This window comes from Zonotrichia leucophrys, chromosome 15, assembly GCF_028769735.1.
Source record: "Zonotrichia leucophrys gambelii isolate GWCS_2022_RI chromosome 15, RI_Zleu_2.0, whole genome shotgun sequence".
In the NCBI taxonomy this organism is placed as follows: Eukaryota; Metazoa; Chordata; class Aves; order Passeriformes; family Passerellidae; genus Zonotrichia; species Zonotrichia leucophrys.
Window position 1 is genome coordinate 12,747,930 of NC_088185.1, and position 22,208 is coordinate 12,770,137.

Below are 22,208 nucleotides of genomic sequence, written 5' to 3' on the forward strand. Positions count from 1 at the left end.
GCTGAGCGGGCGGGCGGTGCCGGCGCCGCGGGGCCCGGGACCCGGCATGTCCGCGGGGCTCACGGCCAGGACCTTCTGGAGCTCCATGCTGAAACTGGGCGCCCTCTGCCAGCAGCTCCGCGACCAGGTGGGACGTCAGGGGACGTCCCATGAGCTGAGTCACTGCCCTCCCCTCCCTCCCCGGGTTTGGATCGTGGTGCTTCTCGCCACGCCAGATGTGCCAGATGTGCGTGCAGCCTCTGAGTGCTGCCCCTGTGTCACACATCTGTCCCCTCCCAGCCCGAGTCTCTTCCCTCCACTGCATCCCTCCTGCTCCAGGACCTCGGGATGAGTGAGCTGGGCTGCCTCCAGAGCTTGGGAAATAAATATTCTCCCACTGCCAAAATGCTGCAGCTCTGCTGATCCCACTGTGGATCTGAGCTGCCTCAAGACAGTGAAATAAGTGGTGGTAAAAGCAACCCATCTTGCATTTTATTTTCCCCAAAATGATCTTTCTCATGGAAAAGTCTCACAACAATCCAGGAGGGCAAATCCAGGGGTGGGACAGAAGGGATGCTGGGGAGCTGGGGAGGAGGTTTTGCTGCTGAGGCTTCCCTTTAGTCACTGTCCCTTGGCTGCATTGCTGTCCCATCTCCACACCTGATTTAGGCTTTTATGGGTCATTTCCTCTTTGATCCGGGCTCTGGTTTTGTTCTGTGCTCTCTCCCTCGGGAGAAGGGTTGCAGGTGGGAGATCCCCACACAGCAATCCACTCCACCCTCTGCTCCCCAGGTTGGGAAATGTCAGCAGGAGCACCTGAAATCCATCTTGCCAGAAGTTTTGGAGTCAGGAACTGCCTCAGAGGATGCCCAGCCCAGTTCTGTGTGCCCAGATCCCAGTGCCCAGCCCAGGGCTGGCACCAGCCCGGCTCTGAGCACCCGCAGTGTCCCCACACAGACCCCGGGGTCGCCCCTGGGCTCCTGTGACAGCTGCTCCAGCGCCCAGGCCAGCCTCCACGAGGTGGGCAGAGCCATCACCAGCATCTGCCAGAGCCAGAACATCCCTTCAGCTCTCAGCAAGTTCCAGGAGGTGCTGGAGGACGGCACAGGGAGAAGGAACCTCTCTGCAGCAGACATGAGCTACTGGGCCTCGGAGCAGAGCAAGGACCTGTCCCGCATCAACAAACACCTCCAGGGGCTGCTGCAGCAGCTCAACCCCGTGAGGGCTGAGCTGGAGCAGATGGGCAAGCAGAAGGACAAGCTGCAGAAACAGGTTGAGGACTTCTCCAGGAAGCTGCAGGCAGAGAAGAGCATCCAAGCAGAGCAGCAGAAGGCAGCTGAGCAGAGCCTGAAAGCCAAGGAAAAGGAGCACTCCAAGGCTGTGGCCAGGCTGGAGGAGGAAAAGGATGAGCTCAGGAGAGGTACAGAGCTGTCCCCAGCTGTTCCCAGCATCCCCTCTGTCCTGGGCTGACACCCTCCCAGGCCCAGGGGCATTTGCAAGAAGAAGAACAGAGTCCATGGGCAAATCTTGGCCCCATCACCACCACCAGTGCTTCTTGTAGGTGCTGGGGGATTTTCCCTGCTGTGAGCCCAGTCCTGGGCAGTGGGAGCTGGTTGTGTGTGTCCTGTCACTGGATGAAAACACTTTGGTGTGGCTGCTTGCTGCCCCTTGGTTGGGTTGTTTTTGAGGAACTGATTAATGAGAAGGTTTTGTTCTGGTTTAGAAGCTGCTCTGCTGGAGGAGCAACTCTCGGCCCTGAAGGAGGAGCTGGCAGCAAAGGAGGTGGCTGTGCAGGAGCTGGGTAAGGGGCTCACCCAGAGCTCACACATCCCCCTCCCCCTGGCCTCACAAGTGTGTCACAGCCCTGCAGCCCCCAGCACCCCCAGACTGGGCTGTGGAGCTGTGGGGATGGGAGAGGATGGGCAGAGGATGGGCCTCCTTCACAGCAGCACCCCAGCATCACCCAGTGCCAGAAGGGGCTGATGCTGGGGCAGGTTTGGGGGGGTCACAGGCCTCCTGTCAGACCTGCCTCCCTCTGCCAGGGCCTGTGCAGGGCATGGGGTGCCCCTGAGCCACAGAATCATGGACTGGTTTGGATGGGCAGGGATGTTAAATCCCATCTCATCCCACCCCTGCCATGGCAGGGACACCTCCCACTGTCCCAGGCTGCTCCCAGCCCCAGTGTCCAGCCTGGCCTTGGGCACTGCCAGGGATCCAGGGGCAGCCACAGCTGCTCTGGGCACCTGTGCCAGGGCCTGCCCACCCTGCCAGGGAACAATTCCTTCCCCCTATCCTATCTAACCTTGCCCTCTGGCAGTGGAAGCGATTCCCTGTGTCCTGTCCCTCCACACTCTGTCCCCAGTCCCTCCCCAGCTCTTTTGGAGCCCCTCTAGGCACTGGAAAGGGTTCTTAAGCTCTCTCTGGAGCCTTCTCTTCTCCAGGCTGAGCACCCCCATCCCTCCCATCCCCTCCATGCTCCTCCAGCCTCTCTCCCCTGCCCAGCCTGGGCCATGGTGGCTCTGTCTCCCCAGAGCTCTCCAAGACCGCCTTGCTGGAGGAGGTGAGCACCACAATGGTGGCCCGGAGCCAGGTGCTGGAGCTGGAGGAGAAGGTGCAGGTGCTCACAGGCCAGAGGGACAGCCTGGAGCAGGAGCTGAGTGCCACCAGGGTGCAGCTGGAGCAGGAGCTGAGTGCCAGCAGGGTGCAGCTGGAGAAGGAGAAGGTCCATGTGGAGAGCCTGCTCCGGCACGAGGAGGTACGGCCGGCTCCAGAGCCTGGCAGGGCTGTGGGAATGGGGGCACAGCCCCACACGGGCTCACCCCCAGCACAGTCCCTGCAGGCCAAGCAGAGCACCCTGCTGCAGCAGCTGGACAGCCTGGACAGGGAGCTGGAGGAGATGCAGGCCAGCCTGGGAGAGGCTGAGGAGGACAAGGCCCGGCTGGCCGAGCAGCTGGAGCAGAGCCAGCAGCAGAGTGGGAAACAGCTCCAGGAACAGCAGGTGAGTGCTGGTGCCCAGGTGTGGGACACAGCCTGTGTAGCCATGGTATGTTCTGAAAAATCCTTTCCTTAAGATTTTTGCTCCTGAGAAGCTGTGAGGCCTCAGGAACAAAATGTAAACAATGATTATCTGCTGCTGTGGAATGCAACAGGAGCATCTGGGATTGGTCTCATGTGGTTGTTTCTAATTAATGGCCAATCACAGTCAGCTGCCTCGGACTCTCTGTCCAAGCCACAAACCTTTGTTATCATTCCTTCTTTTTCTATTCTTAGCCAGTCTTCTGATGAAATCCTTTCTTCTATTCTTTTAGTATAGCTTCAATATAATATATATCATAAAATAATATGTCAAGCCTTCTGAAACATGGGATCAGTTCCTCATCTCTTCCCTCTTCCTCAGACCCCTGTGAATACGATCACAAGCCTGTGCCACAGGGCTGCCACAGACAGGCACACACTGCCCTGCCCACACCCACAGCCAGAGCTGTCCCAGAAGGGGCACTCTGGGACCCAGGGTGGCATTGCCACATGGCCACATCCTCATGGCATTCCCTGGGGAAGAGGCCTCTCCCTCCACCCTGTGCCAGACAAGGCTCTGGTTGAGTCAGGGCAGAGGAGAGCAGCAGGAAGGGACGTCTTGAGGTGCTTCCACATCTCCAGTGTTCTGTTCGTGGACACCTGGACATGTTCCACACTTTGTGGTTGGTGCTCCTGCTCCCAGCACACACAGGGATCTCACAGCTAGAACCTTGCACATTGTCCATTTCCAACTGCCATGGGACATCCTTATCATCAGGGAAGGGTGGGAGCCTTCCATGAGGGGCTGAGTCCTCACTCTGGCAAACTTCACCCCCTCCCCACTGTGCCATGCAGGAGCTGCTGGACACGCTGCAGCAGGAGAAGCAATCCCTGGAGCAATCCATCCTGGAGCTGCAGGCCAACACATCCCAGCTGCAGGAACAGGCACAGGAGCTGAGGGAGCGGGAAAGGCTCCTGGTGTTCTTCCCTGATCTCCACACGCCCACTGAGACGCAGTTTGAGAGTAAGGGAGCAGATGGGTTTGTGCCTTGGGGTCTCCAGAGCTCCCAGGGGATCCTGCTGGCCCCAGACACTCCCACTGACACCCAGGAAGGGCTCAGACCCCGTGTGAAGCTGTGACCATCCCAGTGTGCCTCTGTGCATCCCACATCGGGGCCAGGACATTGAGCAGGATCAGGACATGGCAGAGCTTCCTTTGCCCACAGGCTTGGGTCCCAGCTGCCACCCCCCAGGCTGTGCCACTGCTCCGTGCCCAGGGCGGGCAGGAGGGGTGCCCACACCTCTGAGCAGACAGGCAGCAGCAGGCTGGGCTCTGTTGGATTTTGTCTGCAGGCAGTGGGAACTTAACAGAGGACATGAAGAGTCAGCTCCAGGCCAACAAGATCAGGATTGAGGTGCTGGAGAGGGAGAACACCCAGCTGGAGGCTCTGCTGGCCAAGGTGAAGGCAGCAGCCGAGCAGGGCGTGCTCAAGGTGAGCTGGGTGCCCCAAAACCACCCCACGGCCCCCAGACATCCTTTGGGGACCCTGGGAGGGCCAAGCCCAAGCTCCTCATGCTGCTGGGAGGTTGCTGTGGTTTAACTGGTGTTGCCTGAGGTGCCCGGGGCTGGTTCCAGCTCCTTTCCATCACTGTGGCCATTGTGCCACCAGCTGTGGTGGCCAAGGGACGTGACTGGAGCTGAAGCTGGTGGGGGGAAATTTCACCTTCTCTTCCTTTCCCCAGCTCATCCCACAGGCCCAGCTGGGGTCCCAGCTCCTCAGGGCAGCCAGCAGGCAGGACAGTGGGTGAGTAGGAGCCAGAGCAAGGGGCTGGGGCAGGTTCCTGCCCTTCCTCCCCTGTAACTGCTCCCCCCTGCAGGCGGCTCAGCAGCGGGAGCAGCGGGGACAGCCCAGGGCTGCCAGGATGCGCGGACAAGGGCTGGCACAGAGCTGCCAGCAGCCAGCACTCCAACAGACTCCGGGCAGAGCCCTCCCCCCAGGCCAAACCCTGCCTGTCGCTCCCAGTGCGCCGCCTGGGGCTCAGCCTGCCCTCGCTGCACACCGGGGCTCACCGCAAATAAACACGGATCACTCTGCATTTCCTGACACAGAAACTTCCACCAGCAGCACCTGCCCTGCCCAGGGGACCTCGTTACTGGGTCTTGGTGCGTCAGGAAGGGAAAGCTGGGCTCTGCCTGCTTCCTGGGGGAGCTGCTCCAGGGACGTTGCTGGGCACTGGGATCAGTCACCCTTGGCTACGCTGCTGCTGGATCCCCACAGGAGCCCTGAGGTTGATGCCAGGGCACAGTTTGTGCTGGCTCCTGCCAGGAACCAGTCCCAAGAGGGGCCTGGGATGTGGCCACACTTGGAAGAGGAAAGCAGAGCTGGCCTGGGATGAGAGGAGTCCAAACCACCCTCAGCCCATCAGCACAGCCACAGCCTGGGAAAGTAATTCTCCCTCTATGAGCCCCGAGGGGCTGGGAACCACCAAGCCACTGGCACAGGCTGGCCCTGACCTCTGAGCTGCCTCCCCAGCACTATGAGCCCCGTGCAAGCCCCACAAAACCACACAGGCAGCCCTTGCTCCATGTTTAATAGGGATGGACACGTGCCACATTGCAGCTTGTGGGGCAGGACCCGTAGTGTGTCCCCAGTGACCGTGCTGGCTCTGCAGCTGGCTTGTGCCATCCTTTCTAATAAGTTATTATTATAAATAAAGCATCCAACCCCTGCCCTCCCATGGTGAGGCCATGAGTCAACCACAGCCGTGCCAGCCCCAGCCCTGGCAGAGCTGTCACCCACCTCCCAGAGGGGCTGGCACTGCAGCCATGCTCTGCCTACCCTGCCACGGCCACCAGAAAATAGACAAAAAACCCAAGACTTAGAAAAATTGCTGTGAGCAGGGCAAGAGCACAGCAGGACCAGGGCTCTCCCTGCCTCAGCCCCCAACCTGTTAGACCCATGGGTGCCCCAATCTTCCCTCCCCAACACTGCCCATCTGGACCCCCCACCCCTCAACTCACACCCAGCAGGAGAGCCCAAAGTCCTTCCCTCTCCAGAGTCTGGGCACTGTGATGGGCACAGCCACACCAACCCAGCTGTGGCAGCAAGTGCCTCTCACTGGGCACCCCCTGCCCCCTCCCAGTCCCTGCAGCAGCCGTGGGTCTGTCCCTGGAGTGTGTCCTCGGGCCAGCTAGCTGTCCGTGCAGCAGTTCCCTGCAAGGGAGGACAGACAGACAGCCTTGGCACAGGGAGCCTGGCAGGCTCCAGGTGCTCCCCAGGCTGTGCCCAGGGTCAGGGGGGGCTCAGCTGGGTGTCAGGGCGGTTCTCACCCAGGATGTTGCGCTTGCAGAGAGGGCAGGTCTGCTGCAGCAGGAGCCAGGGATCCACACAGTCCCGGTGGAACTCGTGGGAGCAGGGCAGCACCCGCAGCCACTGCCAGCAGGGGAGGGAGGGCACGTGTGAGCACAGCCCCTGCCGGGGACACAGCCCAGCCCCTGCCAGGGACACCCCAGCCCCAGCAGTGACCAAGGCTCGGCCCAGGGGGGGCTGCAGTCCCACCTGGCTCTTGTGGAACTGGTCCAGGCACACGGCACAGCTGTCGATCTCACAGGCGCGGCTCCGGGGCGGCTTCCCAGGGTGGTAGCGCCGCGTTTTCAGCGCCAGCAGCCGCCGCCGGATGTGCTGCTTCAGGTCCAGCTGTGGGGGGAGCCGAGGGTCAGAGCCCACCCAAACCCCCCGGGCATGGCACACAGCACAGACATTCCCACATTCCCACCTCGGCATCCCGCTCCGACAGCTCCTGCCGCGACTGCCGCTGGGCCTGCACCATGACGCCGGTGCAGAGCAGCAGGGCGATCAGCAGGATGGTGTTCCACAGCTGCTGCAGGTACTTCTGTGGGGACAGCACTGTGGGCACAGGAGCTGGAGACCTGGCCCTGCTCCCAGCCCCATTCCCAGCCCCATTCCCAGCCCCATTCCCAGCCCCACTCCCAGCCCCACTGGAGCCCCAGTTCCATACCTGGACCTGCGAGCTGCTCTCCCCAGGGCAGATCACCCCCTGCCACTCCCCGTAGAGGCCCCCTCGGGACAGGCCACAGGTGGACCAGAGCGTGAGGGTGACTCCCTGCAAGGCAGGACACGGCATTGCTGATGGCCACAGCAGCGTCCAGCAGTGTGAGCACACGTGTCCCAGGAGGAGGAACACTGCTGCTGCCAGCTGCCCTGTTCCCACAGGCTCCCTTCCCTTCCCTTCCCTTCCCTTCCCTTCCCTTCCCTTCCCTTCCCTTCCCTTCCCTTCCCTTCCCTTCCCTTCCCTTCCCTTCCCTTCCCTTCCTTCTTCCCTTCCCTTCCCTTCCCTTCCCTTCCCTTCCCTTCCCTTCCCTTCCCTTCCCTTCCCTTCCCTTCCCTTCCCTCTCCCTGCTCCTGCTTCCCATGGATCGGAGAAGTCTGGCTGGGCACAGTCATGCCCTGCTCTCCCACTGGCGGAATGAGGAAGAGGAGGACAGACAAACATACCAGGTTCTCCAGCAGCACTGCCTGGTACGTGATCTTTGCCGTGGCCCGGAGCCCACTGTGAGCAAAGAGCAAAGTGTCAATTCCATGGACACAGCAGGATTTGGGCACAGCTCCCCCGTGCCAGGGAGCACCCCCTCCCCACAGGGATGGGCAGTGACCGAGGGGGACCAGAGGAACATGCAGGGGAGGTGACAGCAAGACCCTCCCTCGCCAGCTGTGCCCATTGACCCTGCACAGGGCTCTTCCCTCCAGCCACGTGTGACACCATGGCAGCAATCCCAATGTCCCACATGTCAGGAGGACAGACAGGGTCTCACTGCTGCTGGTGGTGAGAACAAACACCCACAGAGGTTGTGGGGATGGCGATGCCAACAGGAACCAACAGATCTGGATAATTTCTACTGAGAGTCCTAAAGCTCTTGGCTGAGGCCACCTGCCAGCCACCACTTGGGGACCCATGGAAGGGCTCCAACCCTGGGGAATGGCTGGATCTGACCCAGATCTCCCCCAGAAACACATCTAAGCCCCAGCTGGCCTTGGCATGGCTCAAAACCCCCCCAGCAAACATGATGGGCTGAGTGAGAGACCCCAGGGTGGGGGGCAGCCTGCTGGGGGACAAAGCAAGGACAAGGACAAGGCAGTGACAAGGCAGGGAGCAGGCAGGGGCCAGGCAGGGGACAGCCCAGGCCATACCGCAGCAGCGCTCCCAGCAGCCTGGTGACATTGTCCGAGGACTGGATGACGATGACGGGCTTGGCCAGCAGCTGGGACACGTCCAGCTGCAGCGGGAGGGAAGGCAGCGGTCAGCGGTCAGCAGAGCCCGCCCGGCCCCGCCCTGGCACTGCCCTACCTCACGGATGGCGTTCTGGTTCAGCGCCAGGATCAGCAGGGCAGAGGCCCCCAGCACCAGGGCTCGCTTCATCTGCAGGGACAGCAGGGACACGATCAGGGGACAGAAGGGCTGTGTCCCCAACAAGCTCCTGTCCTGCTGCAGGAGGCACCCAGCACATCTCTGCCATGGTGAAGGGTCACAAGGGACCCCAGAGGGGTCAGAAGCTGTCACCAAGCACAGACCAGGACCCCCCAGATCTGGCCAGGAGACAGCCCAGGTGACACCCCTGTGGGTTTGTGACCTGCAAACACCACGGCAGCCCTCAGGGGACAGGGTCACACAGAGGATCACCTTGGTGACAACGGCAGTGGTGAAGGACTCCTCCTTGGCACCCCGGGGGCCCTCGGCCGGCTCCTCGGTGCCCACGGGCACCACCCCGATCCAGCCGTCAGCAGCGCTCAGCTCCGGCTCCACATCACCCACCTGGGTGGGTGGCGAGGACAGGGAGAGCTGAGATGGACCCCAAGGCTCAGGGCATCCCCAAAGCACCCCATGCCCCAGGGGTCCTGGGGAGCTGGGCACAGTGTGGGGACAGAGTGGGTAACAGAGGGAAAACGGCCTGGTCGCACTGTGGGCACCTCCTCCCTGCTGCTGGCACACCCGAGCTGCGCCTGCCTGCCCTGGTCAGTCCCCAGCGTCCCTGGGCCTCCCCACCAACCCCCCAGTGCCTCCCAGTGTCTCCCAGTGCCCTTCAGCTCCCTCTCCTCCTCTGCCTCATTCCCTTCCCAGTGCCCGAGGATCCATCCCAGCACCCACCGGCCCAGAGTGACCCCTCGCTCCCACTGACCGCTGCCCTGCCACTGCCCTGGTCCCTCAATGTCTCTGAGCTGCCACCGCCTCCCCCTCATCACCACCACCCAGCACCCACCGCTGCCCCTCATCACTGCCACCCAGCACCCACCGCCTCCCCCTCATCACCGCCACCCATCACCCACAGCTCCCCCTCATCACCGCCACCCAGCACCCACCGTTCCCCCTCATCACCGCCAACCCATCACCCACAGCTCCCCCTCATCACCGCCACCCATCACCCACAGCTCCCCCTCACCACCGCCACACAGCACCCACCGCTCCCCCTCATCACCGCCACCCAGCACCCACCGCCTTCCCCTCATCACCGCCACCCAGCACCCACCGCTCTCCCCTCATCACCGCCACCCAGCACCCACAGCTCCCCTTCATCACCGCCACCCAGCACCCACCGCTCCCCCTCATCACCGCCACCCATCACCCACCGCTCCCCCTCATCACCGCCACCCAGCACCCACAGCCCCACACCACCCCCGCAGCCCCACAGCCAGAAGCCCCTCAGTGTCTCCCGGTGCCCCCAGTCCCCACCGTTCCCCTGCCCCCCAGTATTTCTCAGCGCCCTCCGGTTCCCACTTCTCCCCTCCCAGTCCCTGGCCGGTGCCAGCAGCACCCCAGCCCCGCTCGCCGTCTCCCCGCGCTCACCAGCACCAGGCGGCCTCGGATCTCCATCTCCTCCCGCTCCCCCCGCGGGCCGCCCCGGCCCGGCCCGGCCCGGCCGCCCCCCGCTCCCAGCACGGCCCCGCGCAGCGTGTACGAGCCGCCGGGCACCGCGCCCGCGCTGCCGGCCCCGCCGCCGGCCCCGTCCCCGTCCGGCCCCGCCGCCCCGGGCCCCGACACGGCCACCTCGACCCGCGCGGGGGTGGCGGGCCCCGAGCCGGCCCGGCCGAGCGCCAGCAGCGGGGCGAGCAGCGCCGCCCGCACCGCCGCCATGGCTGCGCGCCCCGCGCCCCGCAGCGCCCCCTGCCGGCGGGGAGGACCCGCCGCGACACACACCGCCCGCAGGGGGAGCCCGAGAGCCCCGAGCGGGACCGGGAGCGGGACAGGGATGGGGATCGGGATCGGGATCGGGATCGGGATCGGGACGGGATCGGGATCGGGATAGGGACAAGGACCGGGACTGGGATCGGGATGGGAACCGGGACAGCGATTGGGACAGGACAGGGATTGAGACAAGGACAAGGACAGAGATCAGGATGGGGACCGGGACCAGGATCAGGATAAGGGCTGGGATGGGGACAAGGACAGGGACAGGAATCAGGACAAGGACAGGGACTGGGACAAGGACAAGGATCGGGATGGAGACGGGACCGGGACATTGATCGGGACAAGGGCTGGGATGGGGACAGGGACAGGGATTGGGATGGGAACCAGGACAGGGATCGGAATGGGGATCGGGACAGGGACAGGGATTGGGACAAGGACAGTGATCACGACAAGGACAGGGGCCAGGATCGGGATGGGACCAGGACAAGGGCCGGGATAAGGACAGGGACAGGAATAAGGACGGGAACTGGGACAGGGATAGGGGCTGGGGGGATGGAGATGGGGATGGGGATGCAGACCAGGATGAGGACAGAGAGCAGGAGAGGTGCAGTGACAGGGAGCAGGGACCAAGACTGAGACGGGGACAAGGACCATGCCCAAGCTGGACACTTGGCAGAGCAGGGACAAAAAAGGTGATGGAGACAGAGACCAGGATGGGGACCAGGAAGAGGACAGGGGCCAGGAGAGAGACAGGGACAGGGAATTGGGACCAGGATGGAGATCTAAACACAGAAAAGGGCTGAGACTGGGATGGGAACCAGCACTGGGACAGGGATGGGGCAGGGACAAGGACAAGGATGAGACCAGGGTGGGAACAGAAACAGGAACCAGGTGGAAAACAGGAACAAGGAGAGGCACTGAAAGAACAACAGGAAGTTGGATCAGCACGGGGAAAAGGCCAGGACCAGGACCAGGATGGGAACAGGGAGAGGGACCAGAAGGAGGACAGGAAACAGGGGCAGGGACTGGGAGCGGGAGCAAGACAGGGACAAGAACTGGGAATGGGAACAGGCAGCAACAGCAAGACAGGGACAGAGATGGACTCAGGGACCAGGAAACCAACTGTCATCAGGAGAGTGACAGGGACAGGAACAGGCACGGGGACACAGATATCCACATCCCCATGTGTGGATACAGGGACACATGGGGACACAGGGACATGGGCAGCCACAGCCATGGCACAGGCAGGGACATGGGCACCCTGGGTGACATGGACACACACCAACACCCAAGTGACCAAAACACAACTGCCCCCTGCACCAGACACCCCTCAGCACCCCCAGCCTGGGGGGTGTCCAGCAGCCTCCAGTGCCACATCCTGACCCCTGGGTGCCATATCCTGACCCCTGGGTGCCCCTTCCTGACCCCTGGGTGCCATATCCTGACCCCCAGGTGCCCCATCCTGACCCCTGGGTGCCCCATCCTGCCCCCTGGGTGCCCCATCCTGACCCCTGGGTGCTCCATCCTGACCCCTGGGTGCCCCATCCTGACCCCTGGGTGCCCCATCCTGACCCCTGGGTGCCCCATCCTGACCCCCACCTGCCCCATCCTGACCCCCACATGCCCTATCCTGACCCCAGGTGCCCCATCCTGACCCCTGGGTGCCCCATCCTGACCCCCACATGCTATATCCTGACCCCTGGGTGCCCCATCCTGCCCCCAGGTGCCCCATCCTGACCCCCAGGTGCCCCATCCTGACCCCTGGGTGCCCCATCCTGCCCCCAGGTGCCCCATCCTGACCCCTGGGTGCCCCATCCTGACCCCCACGTGCCCCATCCTGACCCCTGGGTGCCCCATCCTGACCCTGGGGTGCCCCATCTGACCCCTGGGTGCCCCATCCCGGCCCTGCTGTGGCCACGTGTGCCCAGCCCATGTGCCTGCGGGGGATTTGCTGGCTGGATTAGCTGCGGCATGGGCCCAGGCTGACCTGCTTTTGGCAGGGGCCATGCTGGGAACGGGACTCAGGGCTGTGGGACCCGGTTCCCGTGGCTGCAGGGTGCCATGGGATGGGTCTGGGTGTGTCCCCGTGTCCCTCGTGTCCCCATCCAGGTTGAAGTGCGGGGGTGTAATCACAGGGTGGGCACATCCCTCCTCCCAGCCGGAGCCGGTTTAACCACACGGTGAAACCCCGATTGCAGCGGGTCTGGCTGTGCCATAAACAACAGCCGGGAGCACGGCTGGCTCGGGAGCAGCCTGGAGTGTGGGGACACTGTGGATTTGTGGGGGGAACACCAAAATGGGGCCTGGGGGTGGCTCCTGCCAGAGCTGCCCCACAGAGGGGACATAGAGGGGTGTGAATGCTCTGTGGAGCATCCGTAGGTTAGTGGGATATGAGTGGCTTCCTGGGCATCTGCAGCTCCAGGGGACATTTATGGGTCACAGAACGTGGATGGCGCCATGGGACATCTATGGGTCCCAGTTCCAAGGGACACACATGACTCCATGGCACATAAATGGCTCCTTGGGACATGCACAGATGGGACACAGGTGGCTCTGTGGGACATCCACAGCCCGCAGGGACATGTATGGTTTCACGGGATGTTTCCATGGGTTATCCATGGACATGTATAACTTCACAGGACACCCATGGGACATCCACAGCTTCAGGGGATAAATAGGGTTAAATAGGGTTCCATAGGACATGCAGAGCTCTCTGGGACAACCATGTGTCCATGGGGGACACAAGGCTCTGTGGGACATCCATGGGACACACACAGCCCCATGGGCATCCTGTTCCTGATCCCCATCTTCCAATTGCTGCACCAGAGCCCTCAACCTGTCCCTGTCCCCACCTCCTATCCCTGTCCCTTCTACCTGGCACCCTGCCCCAGTCCCTGCCGCCCTCCACTCTCACTTTGTCCCTGCCCTGCTTTCAATCCCTGTTTCCACCTCCCATCCCTGTCACTGCCTTCATTGCTGTCCCCTCTCCTGACACCTGGCCCATATCACCATCTCCCTCCATACCCCAATGTCCTCCCACACCCCCTCCACCCCACTGTGTCCTCCAAACTCTCACAGAGCCCCCACCCTTCTGCACACTCCATAACCCCCAGAGCCCCCTACACTCATCTCTCCTTTGCCCCCCCAAATCCCTGTTCCCCCTGCCCCCAAGGCCCCCTGTGCCCCCCTTTGCCCATCCCCCATATTCCCCATGCACTCCTACCCCACACATCCCCTACAGTCCCCAAGTCCCTCCTACCCTCAAGGCTCTCTATGCCCCCATACTCCCCATACACCCTAAGCCTTCTCATGCCCCCATATCCCCTATAAACCCCAAACCCTCCCAAGTCCTCCATACCCTCCCATATCACTTATAGCCCCCACACTCCCCTATAGTCTCCAAGCCCCCCTGTGCCTCCTCATGCTCTCATACCCCTATAGCCCCCATACCCTACAGCCCTCCATGTCCCACGTGCTCCCCATGCCCCCATACACCTCCATGCCCCCATTCCCCTTCATACCCCTCCATGCCCCCATATCCTTCCATGCCCCCCATACCCCAATACCCCCCCATACCCCTCCATGCCCCCCATACCCCCCACATAACTTACAGCCCCCCCACTCCCCTACAGTCCCCAAGCCCCTCTGTGTCCCCATATCCCCCCTGCCTCCATCACCCCCCGCACCCCGATCCCCGACCCCGGGGCGGCGGCGGGCGCTGACCGGGCGGGCAGGGGTCGGGCAGGGTCCAAGGCCACGGGGGTGGGCGGGGGCCGGGCCGGGCCGGGCCGGGCGGGCCGGGGGGCGGTCCCGGGGAGGTGCTCGAAGCCTCCCCGGCCGCCGGGGCCGGGCAGAGCCGCCCGCAGCGCACCATGAGCGGCCGCGTCGGGGACCTGAGCCCGCAGCAGGCGGAGGTGCTGGCCCAGGTGAGCTGGGACGGAGCGGCCGGGGAGCTGCGGGGGGAGTGGGACCGGGAGCGGGACCGGGGCTGGGGCCGGGCTGTCCTTCCCGATGTGCGCCCGCATCCGCCGCGGGACCGGCATCACCCCCACCCCGCAGCCCAAACCCGCCGGCAGCACTTCTGCTCCCGGCCCGGGGGGCTCCATAGCCCCCCAGAGCACCCCAAACCCACCGGCATCACCCCCGCTCCCGGCCCCGGGGTGCTCCCACCGCCTCGTCCAGCCCCCACATCCCCGGCTCCAAACTCGCGGCATCACCTCCGCTCCGGCCTCCGGGGGGCTCCGCACCCCAACCCCCCCGGCTTCACCCCGATTCCCGGCCCCGGGGACGTCCCATCGCCTTCAGCCTCCACCCCGCCCCCCAAACCCGGCCCCGGGAGGCTCCCGCTGCCTCCATCCCTCAGCCCGGACCCCAAACACGCGGGCCGAGCCCCGCTATGGCACTGCCCACAGGGCCGGACCGTCCTGGGTGGGTCCTGGCGGTCCCGCCGGCTGCACCATCCCTCTGGCGGGCCCCCATCCCTTTCCCATCCTCCCCGGGACTCGGGGACCTCCTGTCTCACTGCGGGCCCTTGGGACGGTGCCCTTCTGCCACCTCCATGCCACCCTGGAGCCCAGTCCCAGGGCTGAGCCCCCGAGGTGCTGCCCACCAGGGAAGGACCATCCCGGCTGTGCCACCAGCCTGGGCTCCGCCGAGCCCGTTTTCTTCTTCCACCCTTCCCATGGGACCGGAAAACTTCCTGCCCTCACCGCCGGGATTGCAGGCCCGGGGACACCCAGGGCCGCTGATTGTCACCCACCACGGCCACCCCTGCCAGGCGCTGGGGTTTGGGTGCCAGCTGTTATCGGGGTTCAGTGCACCGAGAGGGCACCCCCGTGCCTTTATCTTATCGCTGCCTTTCAGCCCCAGCCAAATTCCACTGGCGGGCGATGACCCTGCCGGTGCCAGCACGGGGGGCAGGGGCAGGCGTGGGGCACGGTGCCCAAACCGTGCCCGGTGCCAGCCGTGCCCTGGGCGAGTGACGGAGGCGAGTGGCCGAACCCGTTCGTCCACCACCACCGGCTTTGTCCCAGGGTGAAGGAGCTAATCCCGGGTTTAATTACCCCTAAATTCAGCGGGAGATAAGCTAATCAGGCTCATTAAGGGGAGGGCCTCGGCTGGTACCGAGATTTGAGCTGTGGCCTGGTTGGGGTGAGCGGGGCCACATGGACAGGAGACTCTGGGTACCCCAAACCTCCCAATGCTGCACCCCAAAACCCTCCTGCCTGTGCTGGGGGGCTGTGACCCACTGGGGGTCACAAACAGCAGGGGACAGTGTGACCAGCTCCATCCCAAAGGATGCCACTGGTGGGGACTGGTCTGCTTGGTCCCTCCCTGAGGGGACCCCAAATCCCTCAGTCCTGCACCCCAACACCCTCCTGCTTGTGTCACGGGGCTGTGACCCATTGGAGTGTCACTGAGACGGGGACATGTGGCAATCTGCTGGTGACTGGCTTCATCCCAGGGATGCCATTGGCAGGGCCTGGTCTGCCTGGTGCCTGCAGTGCCCCCTCTGAGGGGCCCCAGCTTTCCCAGCCCCCCAGCCCTGCACCCTGGCACCCTCCTGCCTGTGCCAGGGGGGCTGTGGCCCACTGGGGTGTCACTGGGCAGGGGTACACAGGGGACAGCCTCCATCCATCCCAAAGGACACCCCTGGAGGGGACTGCTTCACCCAGTCCCTGTGAGACACCCTGGGAGGAGCAGGGTGGTGACAGCCCACACACCTTATGCAAGGGCTTGGGGACACTCAGAATATGCCAGTGGGCCTGGGGACAGTCCCCTGCCAGGTGACTGCTGATCCTGGCTGCATGTGGGGCAGGGAGGGGCACAGGGTGGCCATCTCCCCTGGCAATGTCCCAGTCCTGGCTGGCATGATTTTTGGGGGGCACAAGGAAAGGACAAACCTCCAGCCCTGAGGTTTTTGGGGAGGATCAGGAACCCCTTCACCAACTGTCCCTCTTGTCCCCGCAGTTCCGGGAGAAGGTGCAGGACGTGCTGCCCTCCCTGCCCTCCCAGGACGACTATTTCCTGCTGAAATGGCTCCGAGGTAACCCCAAAGTGGGGCAGCGCTGGTGGGGGGAGCCCCCGTGGGGCTGGCGGGGTCTGAGCTCTCTGCTCTGCTCTCTTGCAGCGCGCTCCTTCGACCTGGCCAAGGCAGAGGCGATGCTCCGCAAGGTGAGAGGGGCACACTGATTTTGGGGCACCCCGCTGTGCTGGGACAGACCTGATGTGGGACCCCACGCCCTGGGCCACCAGGGGCACCACCCCAGCCCACGGGGTTCACCCTGTCCCAAGTCTCACCCTGGCCCGCTCTGCCCCCGCTGCAGCACGTCGAGCTCCGCAAGCACATGGACGCCGACAACATCCTCGCCTGGGAGCCACCTGAGGTGAGTGTCCCTGGGCTCCCGGGGGTGGCCCTGGAGGGGACCGTCCCCCTGAGTCCCCTGGGGTGTGCGTGAGGTGCCCTGAGCCCCGGTACCCCCACAGGTGATTCGGAAGTACATGTCGGGCGGGCTGTGTGGCTACGACCGCGAGGGCAGCCCGGTGCGCTACGAGATCATCGGGCCGCTGGACGGCAAGGGGCTGCTCTTCTCCGCCTCCAAGCAGGACCTGATCAAAAACAAGTTCCGGGACTGTGAACTGCTCCGGCTGGCGTGTGAACAGCAGAGTGAAAAGGTGGGAACCTGCCCACACTCTGCTGGCCCCAACAGCTCCATGTGTCCACATCTGGTCTGCTCCTACCAGTCATCATCTTCCCCAGCCCTATGGGTGCCTGTCCTGTCCACTTCTCTCTGTGTCCCTGCCAGCCCATGTCCTGCCCATCCCCACCACTCAATGTCCTCCCCAGCCCCATATATCCATCTCTGGTCCATTCTTACCAGACAATGTCCTTGACAGCCCTATATATCTTACAGGTCCCTGTCCTGTCCATTTCCCTCTGTCCCTCAACTCAAAGTCCTCCCCAGCCCATCTCTGGTTCATTCCTACCAGACAATGTCCTTGACAACCCTATAAATCTTATTGGTCCACGTCCTGTCCATCCCCATATGTCCATCTCTGCTCCATCTCTCCCAGCCAATGTCCTCGCTCACCAGCCCTACAGGTCCATGTCCAGTTCACCTCCCTCAGCCCCACAAGTTCATGTCCTGTCCACCCCAACCTTGGACCATGTCCCTGCCAACCCCATATGTCCATCTCTGGTTCACACTCCCACCCCACAACTCTGCATCCCGCCCATCCCCACCAGTCCATGTCCCCGCTGTCCCTCAGCCTGGGTCCCTGTCCCAGCTCCCACGGTGCCCCTTCTCCCCACACCAACGCTTAAGAGGAGGCTCTGGCTGGTGTGACCAGCCTGTTGGGGCCACCCCATCCCTGAACCTCCCCGTGAGTCCTGCCTGATCCCCCTCATCCTCCTGTCCCAGCTGGGCAAGAAGATTGAGATGGTGATGATGGTGTACGACTGTGAGGGCCTGGGCCTGAAGCACCTCTGGAAGCCAGCTGTGGACACGTATGGGGAGGTGAGGGCTCCTGCCCACCCCCCTTCCCATGGACCACAGGGGCTGGTCCCTGGATGATGCAGGAGCAGGTCCCTGCACTCCCCAGAGTTCTGGGTGGGTCCTGCTGGGTGCATGGCATGGGTGACATGAGCTCCCCCATCTGCAGATCCTGTCCATGTTCGAGGAGAATTACCCCGAGTCCCTCAAGCGCCTCTTTATTGTGAAGGGTGAGTTTGGCCCTGGGGTCCTGCTGCCCTTACCCAGATGCTGACTCCCCCTTGACACCCCCCTCTGCCCCCAGCCCCCAAGCTCTTCCCCGTGGCCTACAACCTGGTCAAGCACTTCCTGAGCGAGGACACGCGCAAGAAGGTCGTGGTGTTGGGATGTGAGTCCTGACCCTCCCCAGCATGTCCCAAATGGAGGGACTGCATTCCCCCTCTGCTATCACCCCACCCAGGGGGGATACTCCAACCTGCAGCCCCCCCAAACTCACTGTCCTTTCCCCCAGCCAACTGGAAGGAGGTCCTGCAGAAGTACATTGACCCCGCGCAGATCCCGGTGGAGTACGGGGGGACTCTGACAGACCCTGATGGGGACCCCAAGTGCTCCAGCAAGGTAGGAGGAGCCCCCGTGGGGTTCTTTAGGGGGGCTGGGCAGTTCCCCCACCTCACATCCTCCATCCCTTCCAGATAAACTACGGGGGGGACGTGCCCCAGCATTACTACGTGCGGGACCAGCTGGCACAGAAGTACGAGCACTCGGTCGTGGTCAACCGGGGCTCGTCCCACCAGGTCGAGTACGAGATCCTCTTCCCCGGCTGCGTGCTGAGGTGAGGGCGGCTCTGCGCCACGGGGAGCGGGTGGGTGACAGCCCCGTGTCCCCAGCCCGCCACAGCTGTGCCCTCCCTGCAGGTGGCAGTTCCGCTCCGAGGGCGCCGACATCGGCTTCGGGGTGTACCTGAAGACTAAGGTCGGGGAGCGGCAGCGGGCGGGCGACATGACCGAGGTGCTCCCCAACCAGCGCTACAACGCACACATGGTGCCCGAGGACGGCTCCCTCACCTGCTCCACGCCCGGCATTTGTGAGTGCCGAGCCCTCCCCGGGCCGCTGCGGGACCCCCCTGTCCCTCACAAGTCCCTGAGAGCCACCGTGACCCTGACACCCCTGTCCCCCTGCAGATGTCCTGCGCTTCGACAACACCTACAGCTTCCTCCACTCCAAGAAGGTGAGCTACAGCGTGGAGGTGCTGCTGCCCGACACCGCCTCGGCCCAGCAGATCCAGGGGGAGTCCCCGAACCACAGCCCCTGAGCCCCCCGGGCTGCACCGCGCCCCCAGGACGGCCCCGCGGGAAGATGGAGCCGGGGCTGAGCCCCGGGGCTGCCGGACTGAGGCGGGGCCGAGCGGGGCCGGGCGCCCGCAGCCCCCCCAAACTCTGTGCCTTATGTGGGTGCCGCACCCACCGCTGCTGCTGCCTGGGCTGGGGAGTAAAGGGATGGACTGAGCGGGGTCTGCTCCGTTTGTGGCTGCCCCTGCAGCCAGCCCAGCTGCCCCAGCCCCCGAACTGCCCCCAGCCCCTGAACTGCCCCCTCAGTCTCACACCAGCTCCCCCCAGATTGTGCTCTCAGACCCACAATTACCACCCAGCCCCAGAACCGCCCCCAGTACCACAACCACCCCAGCTGCTCCCAGCCCCACAACTGCCCCCTCAGCCTCACACCTGCTCCCCCCTGCCCCTTAACTTTGCCCCAGACCCAAAATTACCCACCCAGCCCCAGAACCGCCTCCAGTACCACAACCACCCCATCCAGCTGCCCCAGCCACACACACTCCTCAGTCCCACAATTGCCCCTCCAGACCTACAATTGGCTCCTAGTCCCACAATTGCCCCTCCAGACCCGTAACTGCCCCCAGCCCCACAGATGCCCCCTCAGCCCCGGCCCCTCCCCCTTGACCGCCGCTGACGCAAGGCCGCGGGGTCACGTGCGCGGCCAGGCCACGCCCCCGCCGCCATCCCGCGGCCCCGAGGGGCGGAGCAGGAGCGTAACATACGGGGCGGGGCCATGCAAATCAACATTATGTGGGCGTGGTTTGGTGACGTAGCGCCAGGGGCGGGGCATGCGGCGGGAGCGGTGGCGCGCGCCATGGGGCAGGAGGAGCCCGACCTGTACCGGGACACGTGGGTCCGATACCTGGGTGAGCACCGGGAACCGGGCACCGAGCTCTGACACCGGGCACCGGGGACTGACACTGAGCGCTGGCTCCGGGAACCGGGCACCGGCACTGAGCGCTGGCCCCGGGAGCCGGGCGCTGACATTGAGCACTGACACCGGGAAGCGGGTACCGGCATCGGGCACTGACATTGAGCGCTGACACCGGGAACCGGGCACTGACAGTGAATGCTGAAACCGGGAAACGGGCACTGACATTGAGTACAGAGAACTGACACCGGGTACCAGCGCCGGGAGCTACGGGAGCGCCGAGAACCGGGCACTGACACTGGGTACCGGGTACTGACACCGGAAACCGGGTACCAGCACCGGGCACTGACACCGGGTACAAGCACGGGGTCCTGGGCATTGACATTGGGCACTAACATCAAATACCACTACTGGGACCTGGGCACTGACATCGGGTACCGGCTGCACAAACGGGGCAGTGATACTGGGCACCGGCCCCTGTCACAGGGTACCAACACCGGGGACCGGGCATTGACTCACCAGACACTGGTACCGGGTACCAACATCAGGCACCACATGAGGAACCGGGCACTGACAACCCTGCTTTAGGAACGTGACACCAGACACTGTGTCGGGTACCAGGCACCACGCTCTGCTCTGCACTGCCCCAGGTGCTGGGCGCTGCCCATGGTACCGGGCACTGACACCCAGCACTGGTACCATAGAGTGCGCTGGGTCCGTGGTACTGGGCACCACACCCAGCACCAATACAGGGTTCTAGTACCAGATATGAGCACCACGCAGCAGGCCCTGGCACTGTGCACTGGCATGGCACAGCACCAGGTACCTGTCACCAGCACGGACACTGGCTAGTGGCATCATCCACTGGCGCTGTGCATGGAGACTGGACACCAGGAGAGTTACTGGTTCCTGCCAGGCACTGGGCACAGACACAGAGCCCAGAGTGGGCACTGTCACTAGCACTGGGCAGTCACAGACACCAGCCCTGGCAGCAGGCACCCCCAGCCCAGCTGTCCTTGTGACAGCGGGTCCAAGCGGACCCAGGCACCACAAACACCCCCTGTGCGAGATCCATCCGGTGACACTGGGACACCCTGCAGGGGTGACATGGGGACAGCCAGTCCCTGACCCTACCCTCCCCTCAGGTTATGCCAACGAGGTGGGCGAGTCCTTCCGCCCGCTGGTACCGGTGCCGGTGGTGTGGGCCAGCTATGGCGTGGCCACCGCCTACGTGACCGCCGACGCCATCGACAAGGGCCGCAAAGCCGCCACTGTGAGTGCCACCCTATCTCACCCCCCAGCCCATCCATCCCTGCCCTTCCCCTGACCCCCGTATCCCCCCAGGCCCACCCGCAGGACCCCACGCGCGTGGGGGTGGCCGTGGTGGACACGTTCGTGTGGCAGAGCCTGGCCTCGGTGGCCATCCCCGGCTTCACCATCAACCGGCTGTGCGCCGCCTCGCTGGCCCTGCTGGGGACCCTGACCCGCTGGCCCCTGCCCGTGCGCCGCTGGACCACCACGGCCCTGGGGCTGGCTGCCATCCCCCTCATCATCACCCCCATCGACAGGTAACGAACGGGGACACCCCCGGGGCTGGGGACACCCCTGGGGCGGGGACAGGCGCTGCCACCACCCCATCATCCCCACAGCCTGGAGGGATGGAGCACGTTTGTCTGCTTGGGGCTGGGAGCAGAGGGTGGTGACGGGATGTCTCCACTCCAAAGGGGCTTTGCTGGGGTCCAGCCAGGACATGTCCCTGCCAGGACAGGGATTATCCAGAGCTGAGCCGGGATTAGCACAGTGAGGCTGTGCTAAACCTGGTTTTGGTGGCGCTGGTGTCTCAGGGGATATTAAGGACAGCCCCACCCATCCCACATCCCTGCCCCAGAGACCCCCGGGCCCCGCTGACGCCCTCTCCTGCCACAGGACTGTGGATTTCCTGATGGATTCCAGCCTCCGCAAGCTTTACGGAGCACCAGGAGAGCCCCCGACGTCCCACTGAGCACCTCCCCATGCACTGGGGAAACTGAGGCATGCTGCTGTGACCCACCTACTGTGACCTCTCACTCTGGTGACCCCCAGAGTGGCCACCCTGCCCCACACTGGTCCTAATAAACCATTTCAAACATGACCCCTGATGGGTGATGCTGAGGTGCCACCAAGGCCAGGCCATGTCATAACCTGGGGGACAGATGAGTCTGGGTGAATCCCAGTCCCTCAGGGGTCTCCACCTGCCCAGAGCAGCCCTGCTGTCCCCACCCTGGAACCTTCTGCACCTCCACAGCCTCATGGGACATCCTGGGGACTGTCCCCAAG

At 63.9% G+C, this 22,208-nt stretch overlaps 3 protein-coding genes and 1 pseudogene across 4 annotated transcripts; 3 read left to right on the plus strand and 1 right to left on the minus strand.

Moving 5' to 3' along the window:
* Positions 1-485: 485 nt before the first annotated feature.
* Positions 486-5,701, plus strand: LOC135454617 (coiled-coil domain-containing protein 157-like; annotated as a pseudogene).
* On the minus strand, positions 5,572-10,143 carry RNF215 (ring finger protein 215). Its single transcript, XM_064726909.1, has 10 exons — positions 9,856-10,143; positions 8,695-8,826; positions 8,362-8,433; positions 8,205-8,290; positions 7,512-7,566; positions 7,015-7,119; positions 6,772-6,888; positions 6,555-6,692; positions 6,326-6,428; positions 5,572-6,209 (listed from the first exon to the last, which is right to left on the minus strand). The coding sequence occupies exons 1-10, from the start codon at positions 10,141-10,143 to the stop codon at positions 6,187-6,189; spliced, it is 1,119 nt and encodes a 372-aa protein (XP_064582979.1). The 3' UTR covers positions 5,572-6,186.
* Positions 10,144-14,024: 3,881 nt separating this feature from the next.
* Positions 14,025-19,196, plus strand: SEC14L2 (SEC14 like lipid binding 2). Of its 2 annotated transcripts, XM_064726732.1 has the most exons (12): positions 14,025-14,123; positions 16,168-16,243; positions 16,328-16,371; positions 16,524-16,583; positions 16,684-16,872; positions 17,619-17,714; positions 17,860-17,920; positions 17,995-18,078; positions 18,202-18,308; positions 18,383-18,522; positions 18,605-18,774; positions 18,872-19,196. In XM_064726732.1, the coding sequence occupies exons 1-12, from the start codon at positions 14,070-14,072 to the stop codon at positions 19,000-19,002; spliced, it is 1,212 nt and encodes a 403-aa protein (XP_064582802.1). In that variant the 5' UTR covers positions 14,025-14,069; the 3' UTR covers positions 19,003-19,196. The 2 variants fall into 2 exon arrangements, with proteins under 2 accessions (XP_064582802.1, XP_064582803.1); XM_064726733.1 differs by lacking the exon at positions 17,619-17,714.
* Positions 19,197-19,663: 467 nt separating this feature from the next.
* MTFP1 (mitochondrial fission process 1) lies at positions 19,664-22,023 on the plus strand. Its single transcript, XM_064726823.1, has 4 exons — positions 19,664-19,887; positions 21,038-21,165; positions 21,237-21,460; positions 21,819-22,023. The coding sequence occupies exons 1-4, from the start codon at positions 19,755-19,757 to the stop codon at positions 21,892-21,894; spliced, it is 561 nt and encodes a 186-aa protein (XP_064582893.1). The 5' UTR covers positions 19,664-19,754; the 3' UTR covers positions 21,895-22,023.
* Positions 22,024-22,208: the final 185 nt, after the last annotated feature.

Bases quoted from the DNA above. Each gene is read 5' to 3' on its own strand.
- RNF215 (XM_064726909.1), bottom strand. From the start codon at position 10,143: ATGGCGGCGGTGCGGGCGGCGCTGCTCGCCCCGCTGCTGGCGCTCGGC. The intron at 8,827-9,855 runs GTGAGCGCGGGG...CCACCCACCCAG, and splicing joins TCCGAGGCCGCCTGGTGCTG to GTGGGTGATGTGGAGCCGGA. The intron at 7,120-7,511 runs GTATGTTTGTCT...CCTGCCTTGCAG, and splicing joins CAGTGCTGCTGGAGAACCTG to GGAGTCACCCTCACGCTCTG.
- SEC14L2 (XM_064726732.1), top strand. From the start codon at position 14,070: ATGAGCGGCCGCGTCGGGGACCTGAGCCCGCAGCAGGCGGAGGTGCTG. The intron at 16,372-16,523 runs GTGAGAGGGGCA...CCCCCGCTGCAG, and splicing joins CAGAGGCGATGCTCCGCAAG to CACGTCGAGCTCCGCAAGCA. The intron at 16,873-17,618 runs GTGGGAACCTGC...CTCCTGTCCCAG, and splicing joins GTGAACAGCAGAGTGAAAAG to CTGGGCAAGAAGATTGAGAT.
- MTFP1 (XM_064726823.1), top strand. From the start codon at position 19,755: ATGCAAATCAACATTATGTGGGCGTGGTTTGGTGACGTAGCGCCAGGG. The intron at 19,888-21,037 runs GTGAGCACCGGG...CCCTCCCCTCAG, and splicing joins CACGTGGGTCCGATACCTGG to GTTATGCCAACGAGGTGGGC. The intron at 21,461-21,818 runs GTAACGAACGGG...CTCCTGCCACAG, and splicing joins ATCATCACCCCCATCGACAG to GACTGTGGATTTCCTGATGG.